The 26465-nt window shown below is 36.8% G+C and overlaps 1 protein-coding gene across 1 annotated transcript in view; it reads left to right on the top strand.

The window, feature by feature from the left end:
• Window positions 1-26465, top strand: part of LOC145679057 (glutamate [NMDA] receptor subunit 1-like) — an 87930-nt gene that overhangs the window by 40631 nt on the left and 20834 nt on the right. Inside the window, exon 3 of the mRNA XM_081749655.1 lies at window positions 23497-26372. Within this exon, the coding sequence (XP_081605781.1) occupies window positions 24574-26372 (1799 nt within the window). The 5' untranslated portion in view covers window positions 23497-24573. The remainder of the gene's footprint in view (window positions 1-23496; window positions 26373-26465) is intronic.

The raw sequence follows: 26465 nt of genomic DNA, 5'->3' as shown, positions 1-26465 counted from the left end.
AAAAGAAAAAGGAAAGAACACAAAGTTCGTCATGCAAAGTGGAATCGCATAATTGAGAATTAAAAAGAAACAGGTTGAGAATAGAACATTACACAAGTTCACAAACAAACAAACTAAAGACAATTATTTAGTATACTGACTACTTTTTGATTTCCCGTTTTTCACCAAATTTTTTCAATATTTATTAATTGTTTCTCCCCTGTGTTTTCATTTATCACATATTCCACTTTATATAACACAACACAAAATATAACATAATTTGGACTGTAAAAATATTTGGACAGTCAAACATTATACTAACTTGTAAATTATCTACATATTACCCTCTGAACCGCTACTGCTGAGTTAGTCGTTGAGTCATCTGATGAAGATCGGTGTTCGTTGGAAGTGTGCAAAGAAGGCTTAACCAATAAATCAAGTATCTCTCCGTCGATACGACTGTGTTATGTTTTTTGGAGGAAATTGTTAACTTCCAATGACTGGATCAGAGATAATGAGAAGTCTGTGGAACAAATCGTTATTTGTATTAGTTCTTGATGTATTCCTCGTTAAGAATTCCCTGTATTACGTGTGGTGCTTATTTCTGATCTCTTGTTCTTCCTCCGAAAACTCGCCAATAGAAAGAATACCAGATGAGACTTCTTCATCATAGTTATTGTCTGCGGAGAGGCACTTCAAAGTTCACTCACAATTGGAGCAGAACCCCTTTTTCCTTTTTATCTAAGTTTTAGTTAAATGGCCAACGACAGTTCCTCATGGCTCGTTTCTTCAATGAGAATCTTCAATCTACGATTCTTTGACTTTCAGCTGCAGTAACTGAAGAACTTGTGGCCTTCCAACATGACCTTGGGATGCACTAGGCTGCAATGTCATGAGGTCAGGGAATTGAAGACTTCCTTCAAGCCAGGAGAAATTATTTTGCAGAAAACTTTCGAGATGTCTTGATGCTGTCGTCCACTTCACTTCAACTTTGTGACTAAAAGTCCTAAGTGGCGCCTTAATAGATGATAAATCATCATCAGATAATGGAGAGTAGCCAACTGATCACTCAACATGCTTCAGTAAGGCATCAAATCTAGTCAAACTTGAATTCTGTACCCATATCTCAAATAAAATGTGATAGGGAATTTGCAGCGCCATTTTAATTAAAAACCAAAATCCTTTAATTGCGCAAATTTGCGCAGCAACTCTTTTCACTTTTGAAAAGTCTGAATTCTCAGCAATAATTTACATACAACTTAACACTGGAATAACGCGGAATAATACACTAAAACTCAAAGCTCTTTTTTACATTTCAATATAATTGTGTGTTAACACCTACAGTTTTCCGTACCTTCTTTCAGAATGAACAAAATGTTTTGAAACGAAGCACTACAATTCAGAACAGACGTAATATGACCACCAGCACATACATACTTTCCTTTCGCTGTTACACGACTCGTGTGATCCACACGGGGCAAGCGAACTCGCATCACAGATTTTCGAACGCGCACTGCAAAACCACTGAGCAGGTGTTCCGACAAGTTTGGGCTTATGTATGGGCTAGATTAAATAACAGAATTGGAAACAAATGTTGTTCTGATAAACTGTGGTTATTCTGTTATTGGAATAAGTAGCACTTATATGTATATCAATAACTTGGAAAAATGGATTTTGTCCTCCTGGATCATCAAAATGTTACACTGTGCGACGCCCGGTCACCGAGGGAGACATTTAAATCATACAAAACTTAACCCCTCTCACGACGTCTGGTCAAGAAGAGTTACCTCACCTCAAAGCCCACGACGCCCGGTCATCGGGTTCAGACCACACTCTAATCTAAAGTATTTAAAGGAATCTATTATTATACGTACTTCTGTATTAAAGGAACTTTTTATAATAAAAGGGTGATGGGAAACGTCCAAATCCCGAATACTATATTTACTTTACCCTAGAAAGTTTACATGGTAGATGCGTCGACGTCTATTTACAGACATTAAAAGGACTTTCCTACGGGACGCTCTTTTTATTATCGAAAACGGCCTTAGAAACTTTCAGAAACTACAGTGTATTAGTGTTAGTGTTACTAAAGCAGGATTGTATAAAGATAATATCCGTATTGGCATATACACTCTCTTAACGGTAGATTGATTCTTATAGGCTGTCAGGTATTTATGCCGACAACTAGATCTGTAAAATATACATATAAAAAAAGGTGGCAATAAAATGGCAGAATCAGGCTCCCGTATGTCTGTTAATATCCCTCATCTAAGTAGATATTCTGGTCACAGTACAGACGACCCGTATTGATTTTTTATGCTGATCGATCATTTGGTTTTACTCCAGCCATGGACCCCCGAAAAGAAGAAAGAAATTCTCCCAATGTATCTGCAGGACGTAGCTCTCGAATTTGTTTTACAATTGCAAAATCAGAACCAATTCGACACACTAAGTTACGAACAACTTAAAACCAAATTCATTTCTTTGTCCCGCCCAGATTTACCAGCATGTAAGACGGAATTAGAAATTTTCCAAATTCAACAAAACGAAAATGAGTCGGTCGATTCATATTTCTTCAGACAGCTAATGCCAGAGGCTTCGGAGGAACAGAAAATTAGTTTTCTTTCATTGGGATTAAAAAGAAATTTACTACAAAAGATAGCGTTAGAATCCTTTCCAACAATCCAGCGGCTGCAGGATCGACTTCATGAATTGGAAAAAGCTCAGGATCTCATGCAGAAGAGGAATTATATGGAATTATCACAGGCAATTCATTCTTTAATCGGCCAACCTAACCGTCCCTCATCACTCCCTATGTACGATTATCATAACCAAACGAATCATAATTCATATTTGCCAACCTATGTACAACAACCAACGTCTACTGTGCATCGCACCCAACCTGCTCCTTGTTATTCGCAATCGTTACCTTCTGCACCTTCATCGCAGAATATCTCCCCTCCTCAGTCAACTTCCTCTCCTCCTGAAGTTTCAAATCCCCACCCCCACCAAAGTCAAAACCCGTCCTCACAATCTACCCACACGGACCCCACCAAACTGGCTAATCAAATGGCCGAGCTACCATTAATGGTGGCACAGAATGCCATGAAGACCAATTTTAGACGTAACAACGGAGGAAAAATCGGAAAGAAAATAACGGTGGTAGAAAAAAGAACAATTTTGTAAAAGGCGATAAAATTTCAGTATGATCAATTTGTTATAAGAAGAACCACGGAGCATCCACGTGTTGGAATAATATAAAATTTCAACCAGGGAAACGCATAACTGGGCTCGCAGGCCAAAGCCAAGCCTCGCGGGCCATACCAGAAAAGTCGGCGCGAGCCACACAGACACCACCTCAATCAAAACGTAATAACATTCAAGAAGAGCAGGCAACAGCGGATACGGACGTCAATTTTTTTTACCCAGATGACCTATAATGAACACCGAGAACATGTTAAGCTCTGAATAGAAAGTAATAAACTATTGCTCAATGTTAATGTAAATGCAAGCAGTCTACCACCTATAATAGATACAGGGTTTAGTCTTAGTCTATGGTTAAGACGGGACGTACCCTAAAATTGCAAATTGATACTATTTCAAACTCGTATCAAGGGCATTGCTAACAAAGTTCTACCTTTAAAGGAAGTAGCTTTAATTAAATTTGGCACCACCACATTCTCACATTACTTCCGCATCATATATGCTGACTTTAATCCGAATTTTGGGAATGACATTCTCACAAGACTTTTCTCTCAAATAGACTTGGAGAATAAATCCATATCGTCATATGAAAGACCTAGGAATCCTACGTTTCCAATGGAAAAAGAAGAATCGTTAGAAATGTCACAAGAAACTATTCACTCTTTGCACTTGCAAAGGAATGTAAACGTAATCACAGCCAGTAAAGTTACGATTCCGGCGAAATCACATTTCTACTTCCCTGTATCGATTCAAAGAGAAACAATTCATGAGGCTGCATTTTATATTACTCCACTACAATCATTATTAAACCGATACGGCTTACAGGCAATGACCATGAGAGTACCGAGTAACGACCTTACGTTTCTAATTGATAATCCTACGGCACGAATAATAAAGCTAAATAAATGTACAGCAGTGGCGTATAGAGGAGGACGTGGAAGAATCTTCATTTAGAATAGAAGAAGACGAAAAGAAAGAATGCCAATTCCGTACCCAAGAAGAAATAACATTGACCTTTGACCCTTGACCTTTAACATTGACCTTTTTGATATAAATCCGGATTTACCGGAATACCAGCGAATAGCTGTAACCAGGTTATTATACAAATACTCAGATGTGTTTTCATACAACCCAGAGGATATAGGTTATTTTAGAGGATACGAACACAACATACGTAGACAAAAGTGCGTCATTCCATCACTGTTCCCCAACTATTCCATTAGGAATTAGACTCCAAATTGATAAGCAGTTACAACAACTGTTAGATGCTAAAATTATAACTGAGACACAGAAGAGTTATTGTTCTTCGCCCTTAATTGCGATCAAGAAACCGAACAGTTCAGAATTCAGAGTTGTGTTGAATCTACAGGCATGTAATAGTTATACCAAATACTTGAGCATACCGTTTCAGTCTCCAGAGGACGTTTTACAGGTTTGAAAAGAAAAAAAACTAATAACAACGCTTGACATTTTTCAGTCGTATTTCCAAATAAAATTGCACCCAAAAAGCACTAAATACGACTTTCGAGATAAATCTACACGCAAAAGCTATAAATTCCTTAGATGCGTAATGGACCACTGTTCCTCCTCCCAATCTTTAATTAAAATGCTATTAGATGGCCTACCAAAACGCATAACCAATTTCGCTGATGACATCATGATTGGTCGTATACTTGAAAACAACAACTTTCAGATTTGGAGCTTTTATCGGACATAAACATTAAAAAAGCTAAAGATGGATTGGTACGTATGAAGTATAGAAATATAACAAGTGACTAATTTTTTGTGTCTAGCTAATATTATTAATGAAGGCATAAAATTTAAATATCAAATAAACAAAGATAGGAGAAGTGAAGAAAATATTCAGAAAAAAAAGAGGAGAGGTGGGTCATAATGGACACCTCAAAGTTGAAATTGAAATAGCATCGTTGCTATGAATGGAAAGTCAATGATTTTTCAGTACAATATAGTAGTAATGCCAGCACCTGAGGACACTTTTTGGCCCCTGGGTCCCTGCCTCAGGACCCATGGTCCCTGGCCGGGGTCAATAACCTAGGGGTACATAGGACCACCCCCTCTAAATTTTGGCAGGGGTACCATGACCCACCCCCTAAATTTTGGCAGGGGTACATAGGACCACTCCACTTAAATTTTGGAAATTGCCAAATCTAAAAATTTAGTGTGGTAGCCTAGGACCACAGTATGTACCTCTATCCGTATTGGGGGTCTATGTCGTTCCCTTTCATGGGTAAAAAATTGCCAAAAAGTCAAATTTCGGGGGTTTTTGACCTAATTTATCCCCCTTGATGAGGTGTTATTACCCTATATGGTTATATCAGCGTATACAGGGGTCCATTCCCTTTCATAAGATATGGGTATATTAATGCACCCCTTGAAAAATTTGGGAGGGGGTACCTTGGCCCACCCCTTAAATTTTGGAAATTGACCAATTTAAACATTGGGTATTATAGTACAGGACCCTAATATGTATTATGATAAATTTGAGTGGTCCACCTCGTTCCCTTCTAGGGGTACAAAATTGCCAAAATATAAACGTAAGCAATACGTAGTACCACGTGTTTGGTTTTTGGTCGATTTTATCCCCTTTGATGAGGTGTTATTATCCTATATAGTTATATGGTCATGTATAGGGGTCCATTACCTTTCATAAGATATGGGTATATTTGTGCACCCCGGGAGGGGTACTTTGGTCCACCCCTTAAATTTTGGAAATTGCTCATTTTATATATTTGGTATTATAGTACCGGACCCTAATATGTATTATGATAAATTTGGGTGGTCCACCTCGTTCCCTTTTAGGGGTACAAAATTGCCAACATATAAACGTAAGCAATACGTTGTACCACTTGTTTGGTTTTGACCTAAGTTATCCGCTTGGATGAGGTCCTATTACCTTATATGGTTATATGGTTATGTATAGGGGTTTATTCCCTATCATAAGACATAGGTACATTTGTGCACTCCTTTTAAAATTTGTGAGGGGTACCTTGGCCCACCCCTTAAATTTTAGAAATTGCTCATTTTATATATTTGGTATTATAGTACTGGACCCTAACATGTATTATGATAAATTTGGGTGGTTCACCTCGTTCCCTTTTAGGGGTACGAAATTGCCAAATTTTAGTACAACCACGTGTTTGTTTTGGCTCAATTTATCCCCTTGGATGAGGTCCTATTACCTTATATGATTATATGGTTATGTATATTGGTCCATCCCCTATTATAAGACATGGGTATATTGATGCACCCTTTAAAAATTTGGGAGGGGTACCTTGGCCCACCTCTTTATTTTGGAAATTGCCCAAGTTAAACATTTGGTATAATAGTATAAGACCCTAATATATATATATATTACTATAAATTTGGGTGGTCCATCTCGTTCGCTTTCATGGGTACGAAATTGCCAAATTTTAGTACAACCACGTGATTCGTTTTTGACCTAATTTATTCACTTGGATGAGGTCCTATTACCTAATATGATTATATGGTCATGTATAGGGGTCCATTTTCTATCATAAGACATAGGTATATTGATGCACCCCGGGATGGGTACCATAGCCAATCCCTTAAATTTTGGAAATTTTTCAATTTAAGCATTCGCTATCATAGTACATGACCTCAATATGTATCATGATAAATTTGGGTGGTCCACCTTGTTCCCTTTCATGAGTAAAAAAAAAATGCCAAAATATAAACATAAGCAATATGTTGTATCACGTGTTTGGTTTTTGGCCGAATTTATCCCGTTTGATGCGGTCTTATACCGTATATGGTCATATGGTCATGTATATAGGTTCATTTCCTATCATAAGACATGAGTACATTGATGCACCCTTTAAAAAATTTGGGAGGGGTATCTTGACTCATCCACTCAGTTTTAGAAATTGTTTAATATAAGCATTTGGTATCTTCGTTCAGGTCTTCAATATGTACCACTATAAATTTGGATGGTCCACATCGTTCCCTTTCATGGGTAAAGAACTACCAAAAATCAAATTTCGGACCCTTTGATAAGTATTTAGCACGTTATATGGTTTATTACCTTTATATGTTTATGTTCTCTTTTAAATTTGGGAATTATAAAATAATATAATTTGGTAAACGTTTTCTAGGACCCATTGTAGATGTTGGTGTTCCTCTTATGGCCAAATATTCAAAATTTAAAGGTTATTGACCGGCTTTATTATTAAATAACTACAGGATTTATTACTTTTTCATAAGACACAGGTGTATTCGTGTACCAATCTTAAATTTTGGGAGGGGTACATTTCTTATTGTCATATCAATAATTGGTAATTGTTCTTAAAATTGGATAGTATCTCATTCATTGGGTAAATCATTATGATCACGTGATCAGTTATTGACCTATGATGGGATTAGGAGTCCAGGACATTGGTACATTTAAACTTTGTAGGATAATTTGAGAATTGTCAAATGAAATTGAGTCATTAGTATTGATTATTACAGCCAAATATAAACGTAAGCAATACGATGTACCACGTGATTGACCTTGATGAGGTAGTGTACAGGGATACATAGCTAACCTAATTGAATCTTATGACTCATAGTCTTAAGGGAATACATGCTACAACACTGGCAAAGTTATTGTTGATGCAATTTGATTGGTTGATCACTATCTTTCGTGCAATCAATTTTGTTTGAAATTTTTTGTTTTGAAATTTTTGTTTTCAAACTTTTGTTTGAAATTTTTTTCGTTTGAAAATTTTTAAATTTTTTGTTGCAAAATTTTGTTTTAAAATTTTTTGTTTAAAATTTTTGTTTCGAAATTTTTTTTTGAAATTTTTCGTTTCCAAATTTTTTTGTTTGAAATTTTTAAGTTTGTGCACTCATTAGTGAAGAACCGGAACTGCTTAGAAGAAAAATTTGGTTTCAAATTTTTTCGTTTCAAAATGTTTGTTTCAAAATTTTGGTTTGTCATTTTTAAATGTTTGTGCACTCGTTAGTAAAGAACCGAAACTGTTTAGAACAAAACCTCTGGCAACATTGTGGTGCAATAGTACACATCAGAATATGGGGTTGTACTTGAAATGAAAAACACAATGCATTGAAATGGATCATTTTATTACACTCCACATACATCCATACCAGATAGTGGTTCTGGATATTGTCGATACAATGTATTTTGAACTTCTTGCACTAGTTTGTCTTTAGCGTATAATTTTAATTCCAATTGAAGTCTTTTAAGGTCTATTGCGATATCAATTGGTGGAAACTCAATGTCCATTTGATCACAAATAAACTGTTTATCAATACAGGTATGCACCCACGAACGATGTTGACAACCATCACAATATCTAGATACATGTTGTACAATATGCATAACACATTTTTCAAAATAGTACTTTTTTAGAAATATACTTGTTTTGTTGCACACTTCCACTGCATGTTTAACACACTGAAATACGCTGATGAATTTGTTCCATTCCGTTTGTGTTAGATACACCATGTTGCGAGGGACATGCAATGTACTCTTTTTACGTAACAGCACCATCTTCAAGGACTGTACGCAGCACCACTTCATGATTTGAGCCTAATGATTTGACTGTGGTCACATTTAGCTCATCATGAAAATAATTGTTCATTTGGTCGATTCGTGAACATAATATTTGCCATTCTTCAAAGGTCAGTTGTACACCAAATTGTTCTGCTTTGCCCAATCGAATTACTGGTTCAAATGTTCTAGCACTGATACCAATCATCACATGTTTTGTTTGAAATATATTTATTGGATAATAGCTTGCGAAGATGAACTCTTTATCGTTAGAAGTACACATCTTTCCTCCTGAAAAGCACTTGCTCAAATGATTTCGTGGGATGGCAGTGTATTGGTTGATTTATAGAACTACGGCTGACGTCATTGGAAAGGAATGTGCTGACGTTTGAATTTATGGTTTCATCACAGTTGCTGACGTCATGCTGACCAACCAAATTCATACAACTATGTCTGACGTCAAAGGAATGTGCTGACGTTTGAATTCATGATTTCATTACAATTGCTGACGAATCTGGCTGTGTACTAAATTCAAATTGATGACTTCGAACCAAGAATCCTTTGTAACATAAAGATACAGATCCAGTATTTAAGAAACGCAGCAGTTCTTCTTGTTTTGATGCTTCCATGGGTAAATATCTTGCTGGTAAAATTATATTCTTATCATTTTCAAGTTTCACTACGATTCTTAATCCAAACTTTGTAGGGATCATTTGGCTAGCTAAGATTCTATAAGGTACATTCTGTTGTAAATCAGTAATCTTGGTAAACGATTTCATCACATCACGTGTGTTTAGAAACTGCAGACAAGTAGCCATGATGATGTTACCATGAATACTAACTCGAACGATACTTATATATGATGCAAAACTGATGACGTTGCATTATCATGTTCTGACGTGTACTATTGCACCACAATGTTGCCAGAGGTTTTGTTCTAAACAGTTTCGGTTCTTTACTAATGAGTGCACAAACTTTTAAAAATGTCAAACCAAAATTTTAAAACAAACATTTAAAAAAAATCAAACGAAAAATTTCAAACAAAAAAAATTGGAAACGAAAAATTTCAAAACAAAAATTTCGAACAAAAAATTATAAACAAAAAATTTTCAAACAAACTTTTGCAACAAAAAATTTAAAAATTTTCAAACGAAAAAATTTCAAACAAAATATTGAAACAAATTTCAAACAAAATTTTCAAACAAAAATTTTGAAACAAAAATTTATTAAACAAAATTTCGAAACAAATTTTTCAAACTAAAAATTTCAAACGAAAAAAATTCAAACCAAAGTTTCAAACAAACAATTTTGAAAAAAAATTTCAAACAAAAATTTCGAAACAAAAATTTTCAAACTAAAAATATCAAACGAAAACAAATGTCAAACCAGTTTCAAACAAAAAAAAATTCAAAAACTTTTTTAAATGTTAAACAAAACTTAAAACTGATTGCAGCAAAGATTTGAAAATCAGCAACCAATCAGATTGCACGAAAGATAGTGATCAGCCAATCAGATTGCACGAAAGATTGTGATCAACCATTCAAATTGCATCAACAATAACTTTGCCAGTGTTGTAGCATGTATTCCCTTAAGACTATGAGTCATAAGATTCAATAAGGTTAGCTATGTATCCCTGTACACTACCTCATCAAGGTCAATCACGTGGTACATCGTATTGCTTACGTTTATATTTGGCTGTAATAATCAATACCAATGACTCAATTTCATTTGACAATTCTCAAATTATCCTACAAAGTTTAAATGTACCAATGTCCTGGACTCCTAATCCCATCATAGGTCAATAACTGATCACGTGATCATAATGATTTACCCAATGAATGAGATACTATCCAATTTTAAGAACAATTACCAATTATTGATATGACAATAAGAAATGTACCCCTCCCAAAATTTAAGATTGGTACACGAATACACCTGTGTCTTATGAAAAAGTAATAAATCCTGTAGTTATTTAATAATAAAGCCGGTCAATAATCTTTAAATTTTGAATATTTGGCCATAAGAGGAACACCAACATCTACAATGGGTCCTAGAAAACGTTTACCAAATTATATTATTTTATAATTCCCAAATTTAAAAGAGAACATAAACATATAAAGGTAATAAACCTAAATACTTATCAAAGGGTCCGAAATTTGATTTTTGGTAGTTCTTTACCCATGAAAGGGAACGATGTGGACCATCCAAATTTATAGTGGTACATATTGAAGACCTGAACGAAGATACCAAATGCTTATATTAAACAATTTCTAAAACTGAGTGGATGAGTCAAGATACCCCTCCCAAATTTTTAAAGGGTGCATCAATGTACTCATGTCTTATGATAGGAAATGAACCTATATACATGACCATATGACCATATACGGTATAAGACCGCATCAAACGGGATAAATTCGGCCAAAAACCAAACACGTGATACAACATATTGCTTATGTTTATATTTTGGCATTTTTTTACTCATGAAAGGGAACAAGGTGGACCACCCAAATTTGTCATGATACATATTGAGGTCATGTACTATGATAGCGAATGCTTAAATTGAAAAATTTCCAAAATTTAAGGGATTGGCTATGGTACCCATCCCGGGGTGCATCAATGTACCTATGTCTTATGATAGAAAATGGACCCCTATACATGACCATATAATCATATTAGGTAATAGGACCTCATCCAAGTGAATAAATTAGGTCAAAAACGAATCACGTGGTTGTACTAAAATTTGGCAATTTCGTACCCATGAAAGCAAACGAGATGGACCACCCAAATTTATAGTAATATATATATATTAGGGTCTTATACTATTATACCAAATGTTTAAATTGGGCAATTTCCAAAATAAAGAGGTGGGCCAAGGTACCCCTCCCAAATTTTTAAAGGGTGCATCAATATACCCATGTCTTATAATAGGGGATGGACCAATATACATAACCATATAATCATATAAGGTAATAGGACCTCATCCAAGGGGATAAATTGAGCCAAAACAAACACGTGGTTGTACTAAAATTTGGCAATTTCGTACCCCTAAAAGGGAACGAGGTGAGCCAACCAAATTTATCATAATACATGTTAGGATCCAGTACTATAATACCAAATATATAAAATGAGCAATTTCTAAAATTTAAGGGGTGGGCCAAGGTACCCCTCACAAATTTTAAAAGGAGTGCACAAATGTACCTATGTCTTATGATAGGGAATAAACCCCTATACATAACCATATAACCATATAAGGTAATAGGACCTCATCCAAGCGATTTATCATAATACATGTTAGGGTCCAGTACTATAATACCAAATATATAAAATGAGCAATTTCTAAAATTTAAGGGTTGGGCCAAAGTACCCCTCCCAGGGTGCACAAATGTACCTATGTCTTATGATGGGGAATAGACCCCTATACATAACCATATAACCATATAAGGTAATAGAACCTCATCCAAGAGGATAAATTGGGCCAAAAGACCAAACACGTGGTACAACGTATTGCTTACGTTTATATTATGACAATTTTGAACCCCTAAAAGGGAACGAGGTGGACCACCCAAATTTATCATAATACATGTTAGGGTCCGGTACTATAATACCAAATATATAAAATGAGCAATTTCCAAAATTTAAGGGGTGGACCAAAGTACCCCTCCCGGGGTGCACAAATATACCCATATCTTATGAAAGGTAATGGACCCCTATACATGACCATATAACTATATAGGATAATAACACCTCATCAAAGGGGATAAAATCGACCAAAAACCAAACACGTGGTACTACGTATTGCTTACGTTTATATTTTGGCAATTCTGTACCCCTAGAAGGGAACGAGGTGGACCACTCAAATTTATCATAATACATATTAGGGTCCTGTACTATAATACCCAATGTATAAATTGGTCAATTTCCAAAATTTAAGGGGTGGGCCAAGGTACCCCTCCCAAATTTTTCAAGGGGTGCATTAATATACCCATATCTTATGAAAGGGAATGGACCCCTGTATACGCTGATATAACCATATAGGGTAATAACACCTCATCAAAGTTGATAAATTAGGTCAAAAACCCCCGAAATTTGACTTTTTGGCAATTTTTTACCCATGAAAGGGAACGACATAGACCCCCAATACGGATAGAGGTACATACTGTGGTCCTAGGCTACCATACCAAATTTTTAGATTTGGCAATTTCCAAAATTTAAGTGGAGTGGTCCTATGTACCCCTGCCAAAATTTAGGGGGTGGGCCATGGTACCCCTGCCAAAATTTAGAGGGGATGGTCCTATGTACCCCTAGGTCATTGACCCCGGCCAGGGACCATGGGTCCTGAGGCAGGAACCCAGGGGCCAAAAAGTGTCCTCAGGTGCTGCCATTACTACTAATATTCTTTATTCTCTCTTCTGCAAATGTAAAGAGGTGTAAAGCGTGAAAGTTTTACCAACAAGTTGTATGTGCAAAAAAATGACCAATTGTGAATGATCGCTTTACCTCTGACCCTTGGTAAATTGGCCCCATCTTTTTAGCATATATATTAACCAAAATTATGTTCTGTTTCGATAAGAAAATGCTAGTTTCCTTATTCATTGAAAATGTTAATAAAACAACCAGTTGTACAACTATAGAACAATGAGGGGAAAACTATAAAAACGAAAATAATACTAAAATAAAACTACATGAAAAAGAAAATACAAAGTGGAATAGAGGGGCTATCAAACAAAATTTCGATACTAGATCTATAACATGTTAAAGATAACAAACAAGGACACACGCTCGATCACATGGAACACTGACCTTCATAATATTCACGGGTTAATATGGTACCCTGCTCAATTGATCACGGGGTATTTTGGTCTCCTGTACAATTTTAAGAGGCCATTATGCCCCAATCCCGATATAACTTTCAAAAGCAATTTCTCTGCTATCACCATCTTCCACACGGAAATCATGCATGATTGTTTGATGGTCAAACCTTTCTTACTATCTATGTGTGTACTATGTTTTATTCAAGTAATTACTGTTTTCAGCAACAGGTAGAATATTCATTACATACCTTATATCCACTAACCATGAAAATAGTTTTCTCCGCTTATTTCACACGCTGTTGAAGGTAGCGACATCTCCCTTTCTAAACACTTCACGCCACATTAACTACGGCATGTGCAGTAGTACCAATTCTGTCACCAGATTAACACCGCTATATACCGGGGTGACCATCTTGCCCCGGGAGTCATTATGCCCCCACTTCCCCTACGTAATCCCTTACACAAAGGTCTACTTGGTCTGCAATAGATTTGGACAACATGGAAATCAAATGTATGCGGCGAATTTTTCATCTGTTAAATATATATTCGAAACATGAAATATAAAATATTCGAAATATGAAAATATCTGAATTTTGTTTTAAAATATCTCGAGGTCAGTATCCATCCAGGTTTTTGAAATCATGTTCTGCAAAACAGGTCGAATGGCCAGTGCGCCCAAAAATATGTATGTAATGTAGATGAGTTATGAAAGTATAAAATCAATGGACTTTGTGGTTTTAAGTAGTTTTAAGACTTACCTTAATACATTATACAAAAAGCAACATGATACACTGTAAACTCAGTGCTTTTTACCGACTGAAAATTAAGATACAAACATTTACTTAAAATTAACACTGATATATTTTTACTAAGCCTTATTAAATAAGCACTATTTTTATAAGTGTACAAACATTTTGACTCAAAGCGCCTCTATTTGATATTTTGAATTTAAGGCAATGGAAAATTCCAGAGTTCTTTATTATAAAGCTTAATTAACTGAGTGCTGAACTTATGAAACCACCTCTGGTTTTGTTATAACCACCGATTGTCTGTATTGTTAAAGTGCAATCTGTGTAGTGATACGGCCTTGTCAAGCCTTTCTGGATCTAAAGCATCTAGGTGATTTCCGCTGTGACGACATTACCGTGGTTGGTTTGTTCCTTTGAAGTTTAGCGTCCCATAACATTACCTTGGTATTAGTGTCGTCTATGTAAATCCATTATTCATCCTCTGTGATCACACTCGCTAGAATGTTAAATCATAGGCGGTTGCTTCCTCCTGTTCCTTGTTGATGGTAACACGAATGCAATTTTGGTACCGTGTTATAATCCTCAGCAGAATTTTCACCGATAAACGCCGCATCAGTAGCTCTGCGTGTAAAATTTGGTGACTTGAATCGATGAAAATGCTTATTTTGTTACAATTTCACTAAGAGTCAGTCAAAGGTCGGATCTCATAAGTGCACTAACCTAGCCAAATTTCTGCTCATTCTGACTCACGGACAGACGACCAGAATCTACGGACATTCTTCTAGCTTGGAAACGTACAAATCACTGAAAGGCTATTGTGATCTGATTGATGCGTCATCGAATGGTGCTTGCAACATTCTTTACGTCTCAGTAGTTGTCGAAATTTAACATAGATTCACTGTTCCTTTCGGTCACCTATTTCACAACTCGATACGTATCTCACAACACACTGCACGCGATCATATCTCACCGCCTGTGCTCAGGTGAGCAAAAATGCTGTGACATCATCAGATGTTGCCACATGTACTGTACGTGCACTGAAAATTTCAAGCTACAGTTAGTACTAAAAGAAATTCGGAAATTAAATGAATACGTTATATATATGACGTTAAGTATTTTCAAAATATTGAGGAAGCTCAGAAACTGGTTCAAGGAGTAAGGGTATATGGATGTGTATTGAAGGTTACCAGGGCTTGCTATATTATACAAAATCTATATGTATAGCATCAAGTTATTAGTGATAAGGGGTAAAAGAGGTAAAAGTTTATTTTTAACCATAAATATATACACTGATAAAATTTACAACGTTAACTTTGGCAAAATTCAGATGCCAGTAACCGAGTTGCTTTGTCAACATATAACACTGCAGTCTCTTAGTTCCTGCAACCAAGTACTACTTGGCTAATTGATCTTCATTCACTTAACCAAATACTTGACTAGTTCAACCGAGGGATTAATTAACCGAGTACGTGTGAGGTAAAGATAACCGTGCAGAACTATTTAATGTAGCAAATGGAATTGGTAAAAGTGACCTTCCGTGCTCGGCTAATTTAACCGAGTATATTATTTAGTGTAGGCAAAGTAATATGTAAAAAAAAAAAAAAAAAAAAAAAAAAACCTGTTTGGTCAGCAGATTTAATCAATTACATACCATTAAGAAAACTAAGAGAAAACATTAAAAAGAGTAAAGAAAATTCAAATCATTAATCCATGGATCAATAGGATAACGCCTTAACATACTTGGCTATATATTTTTATTGGAACTTAATTGATTAACCAACCGTTTCTCAGTTACTTGATTTACCTAATTTTCTTCCTTCCACTCTTTTACAATCTTCTACTTAACACATAGAACACAAAATTATCAAGGACATTTAAACTGACATATAATTTCTTCCACCGGGAATCGAACCCAGGACCAGGTACACCAAAGTTGAACGTGCTAGCCACTATACCAGCATAGATGACATTCAGAATGTTCATCAATGACGCAAATACTCTCCAGTGCATTCTCACAACGCATCACTTATGGATCGTTAGTTTTACAGCGAGACTTGTTTAAAGGAACCGAGAAGGTTATTAAGAACAGCAATATTAAAAAAAAAAAAAAGCCTGCAGGCTGCAAAAATTTACCGTTGCGACGGTTACTGCAATCGAAGAAGAGGGTTAAAATAGCCGATATGATTGTCTAAAATAACCCAAGTATTCGGCAATTATCAAGCACGATACGCAATTACCGAGATCAAAGTGCTATTATTACTGAAAGAAGGTAAGAAGTGACATTCTTCGGATTTAACGTAACAGAGTGAATTGGTTAAGTTTTTTTTTTTTTGCCAATTTTCCCGGTAACTAGTAGTCCAAAAATAAGTTAAAAGAGCAGAGTATGGTTTAATCGAGTATTGCTGGGTTACTAGTAACAAAGAAGGGTAGTTTCAACAGAAATTCGGCTACTAGCAAGTGAGTTTCTATTTAACTTTTCACTCAGAAAAGAAACAATTTTCTCAGTGTAACTACTGTTCAGTCACGTTGTATTTATTCTCATCTTGTGAAACATGTTTATAATGTATAAATAGTTTTCACTGCATATTGTTTATGTGATGACTTGGAAGGTGAGTTTGAAGTTTGATGATGATGGAAAAATGAAATGAAATCTTTGAGTTTAACGTCACACGGTTATTCCGGTTAGGCTAAAGGAGACGGTGATTATGAGAAATGAATGAAAATGGTGGAATGAAGAAAGTGGGAGAAGGAAAACCCCGAGAAAACCCACGCACACGGTGTTTGTCCACCACAAAGTTCACTTGGCGGGAGCAGGGTTTGAACCCGAGACCCCTAGCACCAGAGGTGAACGCTCTACCACTTTTTTTAATTGTATTTATTTAGAGCAATATAGAATACATTCTGTGCTACAGTTGCGTGAGAGACATGTATAGAGACATATTTATATAGATGGGCTTAAATCTAAAGACTAATATGAACACCTAAAATATATGTGCAAGGAGAATATACAAAAACAAACAACATTGCAGCTTAAGAATAAACATCAAGAGTCACCTGGAGAAATCGAGCGAACAATCTTTGCTCGTCGAGGTGAGTAAACTGTTTTTTCCGAACTCGGTTCAAGTATGTCAGGTATAGATGTCGGTCACAGAAAGGTCGGTAGTTGTCTATAAATAAAATAGTAGAGCAGATGAGCCAGGTAACTGCTCGTTGTTTGGTAGGCGGGAACCACTGAAATTCCGGAAATAAAAGGAGATCAAAGGTGAAATATCTCCCTGAACCGCGACAAATCAGCCCAAGAAAGGAACACAGAGTTTGCCACGCAGGTCGCGTAGCCGTGCATTGTGTATATCGGTGTTCTAAAGTGTCCACCTGCGGACAAAAGTCACATATGTCGGACGCACTCCTACCAATCTGTAACAGTCTGGTTTTGGTGACCGTCAAGTTATTTACTAAACGATACCAGGCTTCTCTCATTGGGGATGTAAGATACGGCGCTTGAATGGTACGCCAAATAGCAGGCCAATTGTGGTGCGATTCTCTGACTTCACATAGGGGGGTGACATTTATCAATTCAGATTGCAACAGTGTGATATAGAGAGATTTAGGAGTCCAAGCCTGGGAAGGATTGTCACTCGGAACCATCGACCAGGCCAGGATGACCTGTAAGATGTATGTTGGACATGATTCAGGAAAACGAACATGGGCAGGATTGTTCCCTGGCCAAAGGCGATCTACCCAGCATTGGAACCATTGCGCAGTGTGAGAGGAGGCATGTTCCAAATGATGTAGGGTGGTGAGCATGTAAAGAGCTCGACATTTGTGACGCACACTAATGAGATTTAAACCGCCACGCGCAGTCGGAAGATATAAAACGCGTCGTTGCACGCGGAACATGTAGCCTTTCCATATGAACCAACCAAATAATGACTCAATTTGGCGCGCATATTTATCGGGCAGTGGAAAAAGACGCGCTAGGAACCAGAGTTTAGAACTAATGTAAATATTCAGATAGTGAATGCGTTGCGCTAGAGTGAACGTTCGTGAGCGGCACAATGATAAATTCATACGCAGCACCTGAAGTAATGGCTGCCAAATATGGTCGTAAGACGAGCGGCATACGGCTTGAAATCGGACGCCTAAAATGAGGGATTCTGTCGTGCAGGTCAGAGAGGTTAAGACGTCCCTGGGAAGCAAGGTCTGAAAGTTATTGACCGTCAGAAGAGTTGTTTTGTGTAGGTTAAGTTGCAAACCGCTCGCTAGGGAAAAGTCTTCGACTTTTCGTAACGCTGAGACAAGTTGAGCAGTGGTAGCACAGAGGAAAGTTAGATCATCCATATACGAAATGGCTGTCAATTGCTTGAAGCTGTGAAGAGCCGATGTAGAGGGATGCTGGAAATGATGAAGGAGAGGATCTAGTGCAAGGCAGAACAATATTCCCGAGAGCGCGCAACCTTGCCTGACACCTTTATGAATCCCAAAAGGGGGAAGAAGATGGCCATTAAGTTGTAACTGGGAAGTAGCATTGTGATAAAGCTGGTGCAGAACGGTAAGTATCTGAGGAGGGAAGTGATACTGTTGTAAGACTTCAAACAAATAAGAGTGGTTTAGGGTGTCAAAGGCTTTTCGAAAATCGCATGCAAGAACTCCTACGGGAAGGGATTGAAATTGGGCATAAGCAAGGAAGTCGCGAATGGTCGCAAGTGCGGTATGAATATTGTTGGTGGGGTGTAAAGCCGTTTGAGCGGGGCAGATGTACGGAAGGATAACTTGCTTAATACGATTGGCTAAAAGCTTAGTAAAAAGTTTGTAATCTGTGTTTAGAAGTGTGATCGGGCGATAGTCCGCCACGCTTGTCGGATTGCCGCCTTTAGGTAGTAGAATGATAACGCCTGTATGTTGATAGACCGGTCCACCTTGCAACAGAAAATTAAATAATTCACAGAGTATTGGACCGACTAGTGGGAAAAAACTGGAGTAAAAGCGGTACCCGATCCCGTCTCTGTCCGGAGATGTACTCCGTTTAACTTGGGAGAGGGTTGTCTCGATTTCGGAAAGAGTGATGGGCGCAAGTAAGGAAGTGCAGTCTTGTTCGGATAGGCACGATGGGATCTTGGTAAGGAAAGGGGGAGGTACTATGTTAACGTCGGGTAATGCGTACAATGACGTGTAATATTCCTGAAAATGCTCGTACAAGGCGTCTTTGATAGTGAGCTGTTGCCCATCCGAAGTGGACACATGAGAGATAAACTGATGTTGTTGGCGATTTAGGCGTTTAACATAATGATACAAAGACGAAGGTTCAGAAACAAGTCTATCTGCCGTCCCGTCGTCAATGTGGACGCTTAGCGATTGAGTATGTTGCAGCTGTTTCAATTGGTGCTTAACACACATGATCGCCGCCATATTGGAAACGCTACTTGGTTGGTTCCACAGTTCACATAGGACACTGTATAAGAATTCGTGCATCTCGCGATAATTTTGGCGATGTAATTTCCCCATGCCTTGAAAGAAAGTTCGAATTTGGGGTTTAATGTAGCGACACCACCACATGTTAATATTAGGATAGATCGTGCGAGCTCGTAGCCATCGTGTCCAACTAGCATGAAATAAACACCGGACGTGGTCGATGGTTAACAGTTGATTGTTTAATTTCCAATAACCACGACCGTACAATTTGGGAAGTTGCGTCGGAAAGCGTAATACCAGCTTAATACCTGTATGGTCTGTAAAGCAAGCCGCATATTGCTGTACATCAAATACTCTGCTTAGGAGGCTTGCCGGGAGATAGCAGCGGTCCAAGCGTGAGCCCACTTGGGCTGATTTGAAAGTAAAAGTATGATTCTTATGAAAATGAAGCCAAATGTCTTTTAAGCCCAAATGTGAAATAAAACGATGAAAAGCTGGAGATGGGTGATATTCACCGCTCGTATCTTGAGGACACATGTGACAATTCATGTCTCCAAGAAACAAAATTGGATATCGTGTAATAGGTAGCAGGTCAACAACTTCTTCGTGATAAAAACGTTCGCGGGCCATACGCTGATTTGTCCCTGAGGGGCCGTAGACAGCCAAAATACATATACCATCAATAACACATCGAATGGCCCGCCCTGACGAGGATAGTTGGATATGAGTAGCGTGGAGGCCTCGTTTCACAAGTAAAGCAGTGCCCAATGATGGGGGCGCAATATTCACAATAGCAGTATAATTAGACACAAAGGATAGGTCGGGATCCTTGACCTCCTGCAAACAATAAATATCAGCATCGTGAAGCGCTATGAAGTGCGCTAATAGCTGTTTATTCGATATGCTGCTTATAGAATTAATGTTTAAAGTTAAATACGAACGGGAGTTGACCCCAGCGTTCATTAGGTAAAACACAAAAAGCGTACCCACAAGATAAATGTGTACTTTACAAGGCCGTAAAAATCTCCAGGACACATACCTGTAAGTGTACCTCGTCCGCAGAACAGCACACACACTGAGTAACTCTGCGAAACACCATACATAGTGTTGACCACACACATATACACACGCAAAAAAAAAAAAAAAAAACACTGGGTTGTAAACACAAAACCAAGAACTTCTCGAAAATAGAGTAATGTCTTTGCTATATACAAGCAGGAAAAATCCAAATTGACAAAGCTTTCCCACATAACGCAAGTAACACAAGCAAGAAGCAAAACACCAGAACAGCATACAACTCGTGATGACGAGACGAAACAAGGAAACCAGTGAAGTCTTACCACAGTTGCTATTCCACAAGGTCAGGCGTTTGGAGGTCACTCACACTTTCTCGTATATTCGGTTTGCGTTTTTTCACGTGTTTTACTGATAATATAGGCGAAAAACAGGTTGTATCATCATTAAACACGTCAGCGGGCAAAGGCACAGCTGGACGAAGAACTACATCCTGGGTCGTGCCATGCTTAGCAGAAGGAAGGCCTGTCGCTGGATCATGAAGTACTACTGTCGCATATGAAGCGAGAGATGAGGGTGGTGTGCCTGGGGGGGCCTCGGGGGGCATGGTACCCCATCATCCAAATCAGTGGGAACTGAAGGTTGCTTAGCTGGTACTATGGTAGCGGATGAGTCATTTGATGGCAATTGGGGGAAATCAGTTTCTGAAGTAGACAGCAGTGTTGACACTTGTTGGGACGTAGCGTCGGAATTTGTAGCACTAACAGAGGATGTCAAGGGCACAGGTCGTTCGGGTACATGACGTGTAGTTTTTGTAACATGACGTAGATCTGTCATTACAGGGGTGTCCCCTTCCAGCCGCGTGGACCGGGCAGGACGTCGACGCTGTTTACACGTGGAAATCAGGTGATCGAGTGATCCACAAGCGTGGCAAGTTTGTAACTGTCCTGGATAGGAGACATTGCCTTTAATAGTGTCAAAATGTAATCGAGTAGGGATATGCTTTTTTAACGTCATCGAAAAAATCCTGTTACCATTATAAAGGCGTGTAGGAAACACAGTTTTCCAGACTTCATACTCCACACTCTTAATTTCACCATAATTACATAATACCTGAGACACTTGTTCATTAGGAAAATCGAATGGCAAGTCCATAATTTTAACTCGTGTGAGATTAACTTGTGCGTCCATAATGTACACATCGCTGACAGATTGATCAAAATGGGTAAAAGATAATTTGTCTGGAGCCTTAGACATAAACTTTTCGTAACTATCACTATTTTTGAATTGAACAAACATGCAATATTCTTCGTTATGGAGCTGTAAAGCTTGGATATCCTCAAATTTGTTGGGAAAATGTACACATAACCAAGCATGTAATTCAGCCGGGCTAGGGCGTATCGTGCGTGTGGTTTTGTCAAAACCAAATTTTACACTATTCTTACGAAGTTCCTGCATGGTATCACTAACACTGGAGCCACAAAACACTACCAAAACTTGCAAACCCTGTTCAGTTATAGTAATGTCGAAAGAAAGGCGAAGCTCGCAAATACAATCACTATTCCCGGAGCTTAACTGTCAACGTCTACTCCCGGCGACAGCCAGTCAGCGAATCTCACTGAGCCACCGCGGCCCTATTGATGATGATGGAAGCTTCAATGACGTTTCAAATTGTAAGTAAAAGAATAGTATTTGTTTCTTGTATATAAACACGGTTATATGGTATATCAGTCATTCTTCATCATTTTCCGATTCTACATTACGCAGCGTTTTGTAATGGATCTGATTTCTTCACACTCCCTTTAACTCAGAATATTGATGTAGGACGACGTCTACAGGATACCTTATCCATATTAATTGGTCTGTGCAAATGGCAACTGGTCTAATGATGGTAATTACTAAGTTCTTATGTAAGTTAGAATCATAATTCCCAGTTTTCTATCCAGTCTACATAATCCGCCAGAAAAATGTATACACTCTTTGTCATCCTGTATTAGGATACTGGCATTCACAATTGTTCTGATATTTAAGTATATTGTAGTATGGTTTTTCGCCCAACAGATGTCAGTATTGTCAATTGTTTTCAGTTGAAATTATGTTGTAGTACGGTTTCTCGCTCAATAGATGTCGGTACTCTCAGCACGGTTAGTGACATAAAAATGGCAGGAGCACGCTTAACGTTTGAGCAACATAAATACGTTTTGAAGTGTTCCATGTTCCATTCAGTTCTGTCCCCGTTCGCCAGATCTTATCCCCATGGACTTCTTCTTGTGGTGAATTGTGAAACATGAAGTGTATCGAAGTAAGCCACGCACGCTCGAGAACTTTTGCAAGAAGATTACAGAGGCATGTGCATACATGACTGTGTCATTGATACATTGACCGCTCATCGTTCTGTTAGGTGTTTGGCCACCAACGGCCAACATTTTGAACATCTAATGTAAACATATGCTTACTTGAAGGTTTGTAACACTTGTTTGAACAATAATTAAATGTTATGAAGAAATATGATATATAATTTTTTCCTTAAACATTGTATACATTTTTCTTACGGATACTTCCTTCAGTTCTAGTTTTTCATCTATAGAGAGTATTTTGAAACACGTGGTAAAAAAAACTAGTCACTATACCCTGACCTGTTGACTAAGTAGCCCCCATATTACTACGTTAGAATGAGGAGGTTAGAGGAACAAAAAGCAAAACTTTGTATAAGTAAACATGATATGCATATAAAACTATAATTGTCTAATAAGTTATTATCTTTGAATTGATTTCTTATTTTATTATTTCGTTGCAGGTTAACAACATAGTGAACTCAAATCAATAAACGGTAGCTACATATAAAAGATGGCTACACCACGTGTATTCCAAATTTACTTTTGTTAGGAGTGGACGACAGAAATGTTTCGGATAACTGGCTGTTTCTCTCCACTACTTTGAACATGAAGGGTAAAGCATTTAGCGAAAGAAGCTTGTTTTTGAACACATGTCATATGGACGTTGATATCACTTGCTACGAAATTAAAATGACCGTATTGTAGTTAGGAAGAAGTTGTTTATTATATTAACACGTATTTTATAGCATAGTATTAAACCAATTTAGAAATATCTTTCGAAACATGGTAATAGTCTATAAGAACTAGTTACTATTATTTTATGTGAGAATTTAGAATTTTTTTCGGGGAAATTACTTTCGAAATAGTGTTTTTTTTGTTGAAGTATATGTAGATATATATACATATATCTTTATTTCGACTTTGAATGACTATTTACTATACCAATAAATTATGACTAATGGTTCTATTATGGTTAAAATGGACTTCTTAAATTTAGATTGAAACACTAATACCGGAAATACGTTAGTTATGTACAATTAATTCTTTAACAACTGGAAGGCGTGGTTTGTTGCATTTTAAGGAATAACAAAAGTAAAATTTATTTCATGAACTAGCGATAACTTTTAAACTTGCTTTATTCGCCATACCAGTCTTTATTTAATAGATATTACCAAAATTGACACTGAAGTTAGAGTATTATATTAGGATATTAATATTAATTTTTCGTGAAATATGATTTTATCTCCTATCATCTATAGAGATTCAATGTGACGTGATAAAAGGTTTTATTTCTCTGAATTGCTTTTATAATTGGAGAGTCTATTTGTAACAATTCCTAATGTAAAGCCGAATTAAGTGGAATGTACTTCCGTGGAAAGAATTGTCGGAAAAAAATATATGCGTATAACACAGCAAACATTGCTAATATAAGTAATTCTAATGTTGATCTGGGATATTGAGTATAATTTCTTTCCATATGTGTAAATAATAAATAGTATATAATTTTATATCTTAAACTGTAAAGTAATCAAGTAATAATGATTTGTTACTTCGTGTCTCTTAGTTTGTCTTGGTGCTTAGTAGGTACAGCGTTGCTGTTGGACATTGACCCTCAAGGCTCTCCTCAATTTCTTCATCTTCTGAGAGATCTACTAAACAACTTAGTTTATGATCAATCTTGCATTGTTACAATTAACATAGAACATTCTGTACAGAATTTTGTGAAAATCTACCACAATGAAACGTACATCCCTTTTATACACATTAAGAACGGGCTTTCAAAGTGGTATAGTGGTGACACTGATGAATCTAGGTATATTCTCGCAGCGATGAATCATGGTTGCTCTATATTTATCCTGCCATCTTTTAATATATGTAATACATTATATACTATTTACAAAACTGACAAATTGTCGATACAGAGAATTGTAAGAAAATACATAGTACTTGTTGATCCAACCGAAGACTTTTCTGAGCAGTATCTGAATTGTAAATTGATACAGTTTTATCCATATATTTATATTGTAGCTCCAAAATATGATCACACAGAAGCACAAATTAAGAACTCGTATATAATATTGACTCACATTTTTGAGAACAATTTGCGACCATATATACATAAAACAATAGGTAGTTGGTCTGATGGAAACCTAGTAATTGAACAGAATATTGTAACAAACAGATTGGCTGATTTTAAAGGTATTTCAATGAATTTGTTGATGACACCATATAGTCCATACACAGTGGTAAAAGCAGATGGATACGAAGGAATAGATGTCCAAACAATGATGGAGTTATCCAAACAGCACAACTTTACGTGGGATGTGCACGTAATAAATGACTGGGGGGATGTATCAGATAATGAATCTAGCGGTACTTATTTTGGCGCACTACAAAGTCTAAAATTTCAATTATCAATTCCAATTGAATTCCTTACAGTATCCATTTCAGAGTATCTTGATTACTCTGTACCAGCTGGACAATCTGATATCAAACTTCTGACTCCATCTCCTAAGCCCGTAGAATATTTATGGTCCATTCTATCTCCCTTGAAACTAGAAGTGTGGCTTGCAATTATAATGTATACATTTCTTTGTTCCGTCCATCTGTACTTGTTTTCTGTGTTATATAATTTATTGATTAAAATAAGAAACCCTTATCTGTCATACTTTTACTGTTTATTGTATTGTTTTAGTATACTTGTTGGTATTGGAGTTCCTAATGATAACATTGTAGTTATAAGACATATGATAGTATGTATGTTCTTAACTTCTGTGTTGCTGATCACAGCCTATAATTGTAATCTTGTATCTTTCTTAACAATTCCTGTGTACGAATCTCCAATAGACACTTTAGAACAATTTATTAACACTGGAATGAAGTGGGGAACCGATGAAATGTACTGGATACAAATATTGAAAGAACAACATAGTGAAACTCATAAAATTATAAGTGAAAGATATCTACTTATTGAAGATTATGATGAACTAAACAAATTAGTGAGCGACCGAGAGATTGCACTTTTGTCAGAGGTGCTTCAATCTAATTATTTAAGTAATGTTGACTTTCTCGATGCCAATATGATACCAGAACTTCATATTATGAGTGAGAAACTCGTTGGTTTGTATTCTGGTTACATTTTTCACAAGGGATCTCCTTTGGTGGAAATAGTTAATATATTGGTGAGAAATCTTAAAGAATCAGGTATAATGTTGCATTGGGAATATACTATGTGTTATTCTATGCTGAATGAACGTTCGGCCAGTGTTAATCATAATCTTATTCAACCATTGTCTCTGAAGGACATTATTGGTTCTTTCGTACTTCTTATGATTGGGTTAGTTCTATCTATCATATCTTTTGTATGTGAATTTGTTTTTTATTTTTTTTGGTATACTAAAACGTTTAGAAGAGAAGTTTGATAAATTAC

This window comes from Thermobia domestica, chromosome 2 (genome assembly GCF_964235325.1).
Source record: "Thermobia domestica chromosome 2, izTheDome1.hap1.1, whole genome shotgun sequence".
NCBI classification, from domain to species: Eukaryota; Metazoa; Arthropoda; class Insecta; order Zygentoma; family Lepismatidae; genus Thermobia; species Thermobia domestica.
The sequence above is the reverse complement of the archived record's forward strand: the minus strand, read 5'-3'. Positions and strand labels throughout refer to the sequence as shown.